General features: G+C 45.3%; 1 protein-coding gene across 1 annotated transcript; it reads left to right on the forward strand.

Moving 5' to 3' along the window:
* Nucleotides 1–2,754: 2,754 nt before the first annotated feature.
* PNMA1 (PNMA family member 1) lies at nucleotides 2,755–4,245 on the forward strand. The gene has a single exon (XM_036431976.2). The coding sequence runs from the start codon at nucleotides 2,792–2,794 to the stop codon at nucleotides 3,851–3,853; it is 1,062 nt and encodes a 353-aa protein (XP_036287869.1). The 5' UTR covers nucleotides 2,755–2,791; the 3' UTR covers nucleotides 3,854–4,245.
* Nucleotides 4,246–12,204: the final 7,959 nt, after the last annotated feature.

Raw genomic sequence — 12,204 nt, forward strand, 5'->3', positions numbered from 1 at the left:
GGTTTATATCTCGAATGTGTTGTGAACGTGAACATGTTCAGAGGGCAGATCCATTGTGGCGTGTGACCTGCCAGTTAAGTAGGTTCAGCCATAGAACCTGGCACAAGTCTATGTCCTTTATGGTGCTTTCTCCCTGTGAACACATTAGGCTCATCTTTAGTTTTTCTTTTCTTTTTTTTTCACATATATATAAAAATTGATTTTTCACAGAGAGGAAGAGAGATAGAGAGTTAAAAACATGGACGAGAGAGAAACATCCATCAGCTGCCTCTTGCACACCCCCTGCTGGGGATGTGCCCTCAACCAATGTACATGCCCTTGACCGGAATCGAACCTGGGACCTTTCAATCTGCAGGCCGACGCTCTATCCACTGAGCCAAACCGGTTTCGGCATCTTTTCTTTTTTTCTTCTACTCAGAACTCTTTGCTTTAAGAAGTTAAAAATGACAAACACCTCCGGCTTCATCATGCCCTTCCACCCCGTCTCACAGAGCCATCTCCCCACCTCCATCTGCAATTCGGCAAGGGCGTGAAACTACCCTAGTGCCTGTAATTCCAGACCACCTCTGAGGTCTCTCACCCACCTGAGGAGGCAGTGCTTCGGAACTGTCCTCCACGCCTTCAGCAGCCCCTTCCCAGCGAAGGTACACACCCGTCCCTCCTGCCACCCGCCTCCACCCCTGGCACAGAGGTCGCGTGCTGCTTACGTCTAAAGGGATCCCCTGTATTTAACTGCCTCAGTGACCTGACCTTTCTTCTCGTGTGCCAGAGGTTCCGATGACGAAGGAGGAATACGACATATATTCAAGCCCAAACTGTTGAAACACGCTTTCACTGGGGCTCATTTGGGTGGTATTTATTGCCAGACTGGCAAAGCCTAACTAACTCCTTAGGTTTACAGGAAGTACGCATACTTTTATTGAACAATTGTATGTCCTCCACTCTTTCGCTGAAATGTTGATCTTTGCCTCTAATAATTTGCAGCTGTTTCACCTTTTTCTCACTTGTCTCTCAGTTGAAGGCCTTGTTGGAGGGAACAGCACAGGAACAGCCTTGACAGTCGATCTGTAATTATTGTATAAATATTTTAATAGCATATAAATAACTATATTCCTTTTATTTTGAAGAAAAAAATGATCAGACACTGCCTTTTGTGTGTTTGCTGCCTGTGGCACCCTTTTTTAAAAAAGACTGTTACATATTAAAATAGTGTACATATATATAAATATGACCTCTTTTGCTGTACAGTTGTGATAGACCCAGACTGAAGATTTTATTTTTTGTGTGCTTTTTATATAAAAAAAAATTAATACACTAAAGAAAATCTTGCTGATGTGATTGTAATGTATCTATGTAACTTATTTACTTTTGAATGTTCTTCTGTATCTTTAAACCTTTTATTAAATAAGGTTTTAAAAATTCAGCGTTGCAGGCTGTGTTCCTTAGGGGAGATTTTCACCATCTGGGATTGACGTAAGTAGGCCTTGTTTTGCTTGCGGGGGGGATTATTGGACATTTTTGAACCGTAGGGATTCTGTTTTCTCACCTCAATGATGTCAGAACTGGAGAAATGAACACTCCAGCATTCTCCTGGTTACAAAGATTACTGGATATAAATCTTTTTACAAAATTTTCGAGCAATCTCAACTCACTGTCTCACGCGAAAGCATGTAAATGGCACTCTTCCACATTTCAGTTCCATTCGGATGAAATACGGAGGGTGGAGAATGCGATCCGGTGGCATCAGGAAGCCCGGGTGGCTGAAGAGGGTGTCTCATGTTGAACCAGCCACAGACGGATGCATTTTCTTTAAATATATTTTATTGATTTTTACAGAGAGGAAGGAAGAGAGATAGAGAGCTAGAAACGTCGATGAGAGAGAAACATCAACCAGCTGCCTCTTGCACTCCCCCTACCAGGGATGTGCCCGCAGCCAAGATGCATGCCCTTGACCCGAATCAAACCCGGGACCCTTCAGTCCGCAGGCCCACGCTCTACCCACTGAGCCAAACCGTAGATGTATTTTCAACAGCATCATCTTAGATCCACTGTATTATTATTATCTTTTCAACGCGGTGCTTTGTTTAAAAAAAAATCTGGAAAAAGAAATGAGCCACCAGAGAAACCAGAGACCCTGGCTGGCACCATAGCAACCGCTGGACACACACACACCCCCGCCCCCGCGGGCTGCGGCAGCGCGCGGAGCTCCGGTCCCCGCCGCTGCCGTTGCCATGGCTACCCTGGTGCTGCGTGGGCCGCGGGGCGGGGCGCGCGGCGGCCACGCACCGGGCGGCCCCACCGTGCAATGCGGCAGCAACTGCTCGGCTGGACCACCGGCACCCGCAGCCGCAGCCTCACCCGCCACCTGCCGCTGCCCGCGCTCCCCGTGTCCTCGGAGCCCCCGCCGCCCGGTGGGCTCCCTGCACCCGCCAAGGAGCTCCCGGCGGACCGACCCTCCAACAGTCACTCCCTCCGGGGACAGCGCGGTCCTCGCCGGCGGCTGAGCAGCCACCCCCCGGCCGCCCGAGCGCCCGGCTCCGCCGCGAACGCCGGATCCGCTCCGGGAGCCACGACCGCCCTGCGGCCGCGCCCCCGCTCCCAGCCTTGGCGCCCCGAGGCCGCACCGCGCCTGCAGGCAGAGGACCCCGGCCGCGGCCCCCGAGCCTTCCCGACGCTGCGCTCCGGGCACCGCTGCGGCCGGTGCGGGCTGTGAACGGCACGCCCGCCCCCCTCGGGCATCTCTGCGGGGATTGTCTGCAGCCGTCTGACCCGCGTCCGTAGAGCCGGGAAGATGGCGATGACGCTGCTGGAAGACTGGTGCCGGGGAATGGATGTGAACGCGCAGCGAGCCCTGCTGGTGTGGGGGATCCCGGTGAACTGCGACGAGGCGGAGATCGAGGAGACGCTGCAGGCGGCCATGCCCCAGGTGCCCTACCGCGTGCTGGGGCGGATGTTCTGGCGGGAGGAGAACGCCAAGGCCGCGCTGCTGGAGCTCACGGGCGCGGTGGACTACGCCGCCATCCCCCGGGAGATGCCCGGCAAGGGCGGCGTCTGGAAGGTGGTGTACAAGCCCCCGACCTCCGACGCCGAGTTCCTGGAGAGGCTGCACCTGTTCCTGGCGCGGGAGGGCTGGACCGTGCCGGACGTGGCCCGCGTCCTCGGGTTCCAGGCCCCGGCCCCGGCCCCGGGCCCGGACATGCCGGCCGAGATGCTGAGCTACATCCTGGACAACGTCATCCAGCCCCTGGTGGAGTCCATTTGGTACAAGAAGCTGACGGTGTTCTCGGGGAAGGACGTCCCGGGCCCCGGCGAGGAGTCCTTCGACCCCTGGCTGGAGCACACCCACGAGGTCCTCTCCGAGTGGCAGGTGTCCGACACGGAGAAGCGGCGGCGGCTGATGGAGAGCCTCCGGGGCCCCGCCGCCGACGTCATCCGCATCCTCAAGACCAACAACCCCGCCATCACCACCCTCGAGTGCCTCAAGGCGCTGGAGCAGGTGTTCGGGAGCGTGGAGAGCTCCAGGGATGCGCAGGTGCGGTTTCTGAACACGTACCAGAACCCGGGGGAGAAGCTGTCGGCGTACGTCATCCGCCTGGAGCCGCTGCTGCAGAAGGTGGTGGAGAAGGGCGCCATCGAGAAGGACAACGTGAACCAGGCCCGCCTGGAGCAGGTCATCGCGGGCGCCAACCACAGCGGCGCCATCCGCAGGCAGCTGTGGCTGACGGGCGCCGCCGAGGGGCCGGCCCCCAACCTCTTCCAGCTTCTGGTGCAGATCCGCGAGGAGGAGGCCAAGGAGGAGGAGGAGGAGGCCGAGGCCGCCCTCCTGCAGTTAGGCCTGGACGCGAGCTTCTGAGGCCCCGGAAAGGGGGGGGGGGGGTGTTTAGTGCAGACCTAGGTAACAGCTTCTTTGTGGTGTCTTATAGGCGTGTTTCTTAGTCAAGTCCTGTGTGTTTTTGTGTGTTTTGGGGGGAGGGGCGGGGGGAGTCAGGCCTTGCATATTCATGTAACATTAGTAAAATTGTGCCAGAGAGCGCCCTGAGCTGCGACACGTGCCATGCTAGCATGCTAAAACGCCAGGGAAAGGCTTGGACACAGGTGCTCAGTGCAAGCTGTCATCTTGACACCATCAGTTTGGGGGGAAATGTGAAACTTGTGAGACTTTCTCACCGAGATACCTACATGTGAAATTGCATGTTCAGTTGTTTAGTTCAGAGCCTGGCTAACACAAGAAGTGTTCGGTAAAAATATGAACTGTTGTTATTAACATGAATAGTTCCTTCTGTTTACTGCGAATTGTTCCTGATTTATATTGATGGGAAGAAATGTGAATTAGATATTCTTAGTGATTCAGCTTTACAGTGCTAATTTCTTATTTTTCACCTGTTAACATCAGGATCAGTTTAATTGCAAAGTATCCTGAGACTGCAAAATAGTGTATTAGAAAAGTACAGTTATAAAGCTGTGTACATTAAAATTTTCACTGTACAACATATAAATTGCATGGGGAGGTTAATATGAACCAGTGACAGTATTCATTCCCCCATTTCAAATCTTTGTCATTGATTTGTATTTCTCTTTACTTGTGCTGGTTCTAGTGTTCTAAGTTTGAAGTTATCAAATACACGTATACAAATAAAAATTTAAAAAGTTCTAGTCTCACTTTCTGACATACATAAAAAAAATTTCAGGTAATTAAGATCTGTATCTTTTCTTAGACTTCAAGTCACTAAAGAAAATCAAACCTCAAGTAAATATTAACTTACTCTAAAATGTTAGGAAATCCAGAAATGGGGCTGAGGAAGTCATTGAGCATTTTTTCCTCCCCTTTTAAAAAGTTCCTTTCAGCTTAAAGTGTTTATTTTGCTGCAGGGGTAACTCGCACCTGTGTAAAATGAATGCTTCGGTTTTACAGCAGCCATTTTATATCAAGAGGATATAAAAAGGGAAGTACGGCTTTAAAACATGTTTATTTGGCTACAGAGATTCAGTGACAGAAGATCTTTGGAGATCCAGGTCCTCGTAAATCCAGAAGTGGTTACATGAACATAGTGTTCAGTGGAGATTTCCTCCAGTAACAAACTTTAAAATTAAAGCCAACCAACCAAATAAAATGATAGCCAACCTATTCTAACAATCATAAGGCAAAAATGATTCCTAAAGGCTAATACTTGTATATGTTCTAACAGATGTCTATACACTCATCTCACTTCCTTCACTCTCTTTACACGGCTCCACAAGTTTGACTCCCACAACAGAAAGGCAAATCTCCCCTCCCCACAAACATGTCATTTCCCCCTCCCCCATTCACATCTCACATAGCTTCCCTGTCCATTGCCCCCTCATACACACACAATGTGTTGATACACACACACTCCCTTCACCTCTCACAATCCTGTTTCATACATTCACTCCCACCTTCCCCAGAACACTCTACCACAAACATGCTTCCCCCTCTATACCAGTCTCCCATTCATCATTCCCATTTCTCCACATACTTACACACAACCAGTCACCACATACATGTTCACACTCCTACTCGATACCTACACTCATAACAAAAACAAATAATGGGTTCATTTTTTAACCAAATATGTAATGGGCATCCTATATCTGCACATAAGGAAAGATACATCTTTTTAAAAATCAGAGTTGATTGAATTTTAAGAGGGAGAGTCATCACCTAGGATTCTTTTATTATATACTAGAGGCCTGGTGCACAAAATTCGTGCAGGGGTGGTGGTGGAGGGAATGTCCCTCAGCCCAGCTTGCACCCTCTCCAATCTGGGACATCCCCCTCACAATCCAGGACTGCTGGCTCTCAACTGCTCTCCTGCCTGCCTTCCTAATTGCCTATAACCGCTCTGCCTGCCTGTCTGATCACCCCCTAACTAATCCTGTGCCAGCCTGATTGATGCCTAACTGCTCCCTGCCAACCTGTTTTCCCCTAACTGCCCTTTCCTGCAGACCTGGTCCCCACCAACTGCTCTCCCCTGCAGGCCTGGGTCCTGCTCAACTGCCCTTCCCTGCAGGCCCGGTTCCCACCCACCCCCAACTTCCCTCCTCTGCCAGCCTGGTCATCCCTAACTGCCCTCCCCTGGCTTGATTGCCCCCACCTGCCCTCACTTGCAGGCCTGGCCCCTCCCAACTGCCTTTCCCTGCTGACCTGATTGCCCACAACTGCCCTCCCTTGCAGGCCTGGTCCCTCCCAACTGCTCTTCTCTGCTGGCCATCTTGTGTCCCCATGGGGGCAGGATCTTTGACCACATGGTGGCAGCTATCTTGTGTGTTTGAGTGATGGTCAACCTGCATGTTTCTCTTTCATTAGATAGGATAGAGGACTGTTGCATGGGAGGGGGCCAGCTGGTTTGCCCTGAAGGGTGTCCTGGATCAGGGTGGGGGTTCCCTTGGGGCATGGGGCAGCCTAGGTAAAGGGCCTGTGGTGGTTTGCAGGCTGGCTACACCCCCTGGCAACCCAAGCACAGGCCCTGGTATCTGGGATTTATTTATCTTCTACAATTGAAACTTTGTAGCCTGGAGCAGTGGCTACAGTCAGGACTGCAGAAGCTTGGCTTCCTTCATCGCCAGGGGCAACCCTAGTCTCCTGCTCTTTCAGCTCTGTGGCTGCCACCATTTCTGTTGAAATTTATTTACCTTCTATAATTGAAACTTTGTATCACTGAGAGGAGGTCTAGGCCAGCAAGGACAGGTGGAAAGCTTGGTTTCCTCCATTGCCAGGGAAATCCAAGCCTCCCTCCTGCTCTCTGTGGCCACAGCCATCTTATTTGGTTTATTTGCATATTTGCTCTTGGTGGGCATGGCTTGTGGGTGTAGCAGAGGTATGGTCAATTTGCATATTACTTTTATTATATAGGATAACAATTATATATCTATGTGTTCACCCATAAGTATTTAATACAACACATGAAAATAGTATAAAACAATATTAGGATTCTAAATGTCCATCCTTTCTTCTAGAAAACAATGAACTAAAAATAATTAACTATGATTCAAATTAAGGTTTTCTCTATGGGTTCATTAAAATCTGCTTTTTAAAGGAGGGCAGTAGCAAGAAATATATCCTTATAACCAAAGAACTATGGAATAAAGAAGTAGACTGTCATACTACAGGGGGGAAGGTAGGGGAGGGTTGGGGGGGGCGTAAAAGATAAACCAAAGGACTTGAATGTATGTATATAAGCACAACCAATAGATGCAAGACACTGGGGGGAGGGCAGTATGGGGGGGAAAGGTAGGGGAGACCAGGGGGAGTCAATGGGGGGAGGAAAAAGGAGACATGTACTATAATACTATTTGTAATACCTTAAATAATACTTTTTTTTTTTTTAAGTAAAGACATAGAAACTGCAGTGTAGGTCCTATTCTGTGACCAAAATAACATTTGGCTGACAGCGCAGAATATGTGCTGGGAAAATGTAATGATATTGCTAGTGCTCAGTTCTTCCTGTTTCTTGTCTGAGGTTATTCCAGACCACAAATCAAGGGCTCATCAGCCAACCTTAACCTTGTACACTCTGAAACTAAGAAAAGGAATAGGAATGGTGAAGTGCAGCAGTAACTTGCTGTACCTGTAGCACTCTTTCTAGGATCCTAATCATTTTTAAATGGTGCCCAGAGAACTGGAGAAGACTTACAGACCCAGAGAGAACATTATCATTGGAAATGAACTACTGGGGAGTATGGGGGTAAAGAAATGAGTCAGCCCTAACCGGTTTGACTCTGTGGATACAGTGTCAGCCTGTAGACTCAAGGGTTCCAGGTTCGATTCTGGTCAAGGGCATGTACCTTGGTTGCAAGCACATACCCAGTAGGGGTTGTGCAGGAGGCAGCTGATCAATGTTTCTCTCTCATTGATGTTTCTAACTCTCTATCGTTCTACCTTTCTCTCTATAAAATATATAGATATATATATATTAAATGAGTCAGTCTGTCACACCTGCGCGCGCGCGCACACACACACACACACACACACGAAGCTATGGAATATGTTATCCAAATACAATTTTTTTGGAATTGAATGTCCAAAGTTCAGATAGTTGCTCTTTATTAGCTAAAACTATTGGTTATGTAACAAAAAAAAATACAAATTAATTTTTTATAAAATAACACAATTTATTACTATTTTAAAACAAGTCTCACAAAATAACATTCAGAAACTCAACATTTCTAAATAATTTAACACAATAACTTTAGTCATAAAGTTCATGCTACAAAATTCCTGCATATAAAAGATAATTACCAAAGTATTAATAGATGTTAATGGATGTTAAAATGTTCAGAATGGAGCTGGTTCTAGACGCCAAAGATTCTGGAATGATGCTCGTGATCATGACTGCCACGCTGGGAGAAGTAGCTGGCAAAACGTATATTCCTTAAAGCTACCAACTCCCCAGTCTTTTGATGAGGTTGATCCCTCTAGGCAATCACACCTCAGAGGCAGGGATCCTGCTGATCAAAGCAGCAAATAATTTCCTACCCTCCCTAACATTAGCCACAAGTTAATTTAGCCAACATCTAAATTGTTAAAATCTAGATGTAGGAAAGAGAACTCATAAAGTTTCTAAGCAGGAGAATTGTACTTGACATGTCCCACAAGGCTGACTGCCAACGTAGTAGACATGGAAGGCAACACCAACTAGGGAAATAGGGAAATCCCAACTCTGATTATGTCAACAGACAACTGCTGCAGAGGCGGGCTTAATGCGAGCAAGAATGGGGTTGACTCTAATATCCACATGCAGGCAAAGTACTTACCTGTCTGCCCTTGGGGAGTACTTTCAACCAACATCCATTTCACAATATTAAAGTGCAAATCTACTGAAAAATAGTGGCTCTCCCCATCCCCTTGTCCAATTTGCAGATCATAATTTGGGTGGCTGGTTCCTCTCTAACCGCCCAATATGGGAAATTAACTAGAATCCAGTTATGACCTTTCCACGTGTCAAGTGAAAATTTATCTTAAGTCAGGAAAGGTAAGACTCAATTTAGTTTTTCCTTTCAGTTTTCTTCCTTTGCAGTCACTGATTTATAAAAAGGCAGGAATAGAGATATAGATGTGGAATTTCTAAAGTTCAGAGATTAAAAAAAATACCCTTAAATCTTTTTATTGCACCTATTTTATGGTTTTACAAAAAACAGCTCAAGGCGGAGGGGAGGAGAAACAAGTGTAATAATCTGGGCAATAAAGATTTATTTTTTTTAAAAATTAAATGATTAAAAAAAAACACACAAAAAAACCCTCAAGCTAGAGTGAAGATAAAGGAATATGGTCAAGTTTAGCTGTGTCAGAAACACCAACTTTGCCACACAAAAGCTTGTTTTATACTTAAATATTTACAGACACATTAAGCAGCCCAGGTTAGCTGTTAAGTTTTCTCCCTTTACCGCTACTTACAATATAAAGTCTTTGTGACTAACAGTCAGACTGCAGTTAGACATAACTTGTGATCGATGCTCGACATTTCCCCCAATCTTTAAAGTTAATGATGAAATCCAACCTTTCTAGCCCTACACTTTTCCCATTTAGTCCCAAGAAAAGCCCAGGCAACACATTCTGGGTCACAGATAACTTCCTTCAACTCTACTTACATATCACCAATTCTGACAATAAGTCAACAATTAAGATTCATCTGTTATTCCTCCTTATTCTACTTCAGCCCACCCGTGAAAGGTATCAGAAGACGCATCTGTTCAAGTCAAAATTTCTCTTGCCAAACAGGAACCACATTTCAGTGTCTTAATCCACCCCTACTTGCAAGATGGATCCAGTAACCAGACATGCTTATGATCACATCCCAAACTGGTGTCTACACCAGCTAACTTTCATATATGATAACCAAATTTTATACAATATTTTTCTGTATTTAATAACTGCCAGTCTGAAAAATGCTGTGCACGTCTACGGCCATACCACCCTGAACGCGCCCGATCTCATCTGAAAAATCCTGTGCATGACTCGACAATGAATGAACACTTAAAAAATGACATGCATTTTGTAAAGTATACTTAAAATGTTAAATTTTAGAGACAAAGCAAAATCTACCATAAACTTGGATTCTGTTGATAGTAAGAGAGAGGTAGGTTAATAATCACTTCCTAAGATGAGCAAAATGCTAACATAAGACATAAAAGTTGAAATCCTGCTGAGGGGAAAATAAGTTGAACTTTCCAGTCCTGAGTTTCTAGTGTGTTGTGAGAACTGTTAAAGTGAGCATTACAAAGAAGGGAAACATAATGATCATTTCATTCCACCCATGATCACTAAATACACCACCTTCTCTCCTATAATAACTCAGGTGCCATATGGCTACAGAGTGAGAATAAATGGACACTGGACAAAAGGAATGTTGGTATAAAGCGCTGGTTCTTAACTCTAGGTGAATTTGTTCCAACCCATCTAGCCCATGGGACAAATGGCAATGTATGAAGACATTTTGGTTATCACAGCTGAGAAGGAGGTTCTTCTACTAAACAGAAGCCAGAGATGCTGCTACACATCCTATAACACACAGCATAGCCTCCACAACGTTATCAAGCCCAAATGTTGATAGTGCCAAGGTTGACTCTGATTCAAAGGAACAAACTCCTATTAACAGAGAACACAGAAACTTTCAAGGCCTGACTAGGTAATACAGATAGCCGTAAGCTTAGAGCTAGGGAACACAGCAAAGGTTAATTACTTGGTAGACTAAAATTTCCTGTGGAAAGATTAAAACACTGAACTGATTCCATCATTACAAGAATAGATGAAATTTAAATGATCCACTAAAATGGCATAATGCTTCAAACCAGGAGCACAGAGAGAATCCATTACAAGTAGGTTAAAGATTAATCCAAAAGCACTAATCAAAGGCATTTAGTATCAACTAAATTTGCAGCAGTAAAGGATGAGTTAAGAAATGATTTGAGAGAATATTCTTAACTTCTTAATACACTCTATCTTCTATTTTCTATCTTCTGTTTCCTAGTGGATTCTTAAGTTTCATTCCATGCAAAGCATGTATAGAAGTCATTCAAATATTTGTTGAGTAGAACTGACTATGGATATTTTGTGAAATGGACACAGAAAAGCATCTTACATTTCTCTGAGAACTACCGGTGATTAAAAGACATTTAGAAACAAAGGGGCCCAGCTGGTGTGGCTCAGTGTTGAGTGTGGACTTATGAACCAGGAGGTCACGGTTCAGTTCCTGGTCAGGGCACTTGCCCAGGTTGCAGGCTCAGTTCTCAGTAGGGCCATACAAGAGGCAGCTGATCAATAATCTTATCATCGATGTTTCTATCTCTCTCCCTCTCCCTCTCCCCTCCTCTCTGAAGAAAGAAAAAAAGAAGGAAGGAAGGAAGGAAGGAAGGAAGGAAGGAAGGAAGGAAGGAAGGAAGGAAGGAAGGAAGGAAAAAAGTAAGGAAAAGGTGAAAGAGAAAATTAGTTTCTCTATTGCAGAACTAAAACAAAAAGAACTAAAGACTATAAGCCATTAAAAAATAGTAAATATGAAGTCATCCATTCCCTAATATATTCACTTCCAGAATAACCTTTAGAAAATACACCCATACATAGCAATATGGCTTCAAGTTTGCCTATTAGATGAAGTTCATACTATAAGAAAACTTTGGGTCCCAGAAGCTAAGACCTACAGGCTTTGAAAGTATAAGTCAGTCAGAGTAAAGATTTCTTCCTATCAGATTGTGAGGAAGAGCTAAAAGGAAGCTAAAAAAAAATGTTGGGTTAATTTTTCCTTTTTAGGATTGATTGTCGAAGCAGTGGTCCCTTTTGATCAGCATAACTGAGAAATCATATAATTCCTATTTAAATGATAACTGAAAAGTTCTGAAACCCAGTACCACTTATATAATCACTTTTTGACTCATTTTTACACAAGTAAATGGGGAAATGAAAATCAATAGTCTCTGGTTGAGGGACTTCAGGCACAATTTGGCAGAGGGCCTCTGACTTCTGCAATCTATCACTGATTTGGTCATGGCCTACTATGGACTTCATCTGGCTACTGACTACCATATCTTGCATTCGCAAAAAAGAATTTTTTTCTCATATGATAAATTCTAAACTCTGCATCCAACTATTGCTCTGCAATTTTGAGGTTAAATCACCTACAATGCTTTACAGAGGAAGCAATCCTCAAAAATATTGCCATTTGCCTGGGATCCCATAATGAAACATCTCTTTTC

Source organism: Pipistrellus kuhlii, unplaced genomic scaffold (assembly GCF_014108245.1).
Source record: "Pipistrellus kuhlii isolate mPipKuh1 unplaced genomic scaffold, mPipKuh1.p scaffold_m20_p_1, whole genome shotgun sequence".
In the NCBI taxonomy this organism is placed as follows: Eukaryota; Metazoa; Chordata; class Mammalia; order Chiroptera; family Vespertilionidae; genus Pipistrellus; species Pipistrellus kuhlii.

Bases quoted from the DNA above. Each gene is read 5' to 3' on its own strand.
- PNMA1 (XM_036431976.2), top strand. From the start codon at position 2,792: ATGGCGATGACGCTGCTGGAAGACTGGTGCCGGGGAATGGATGTGAAC.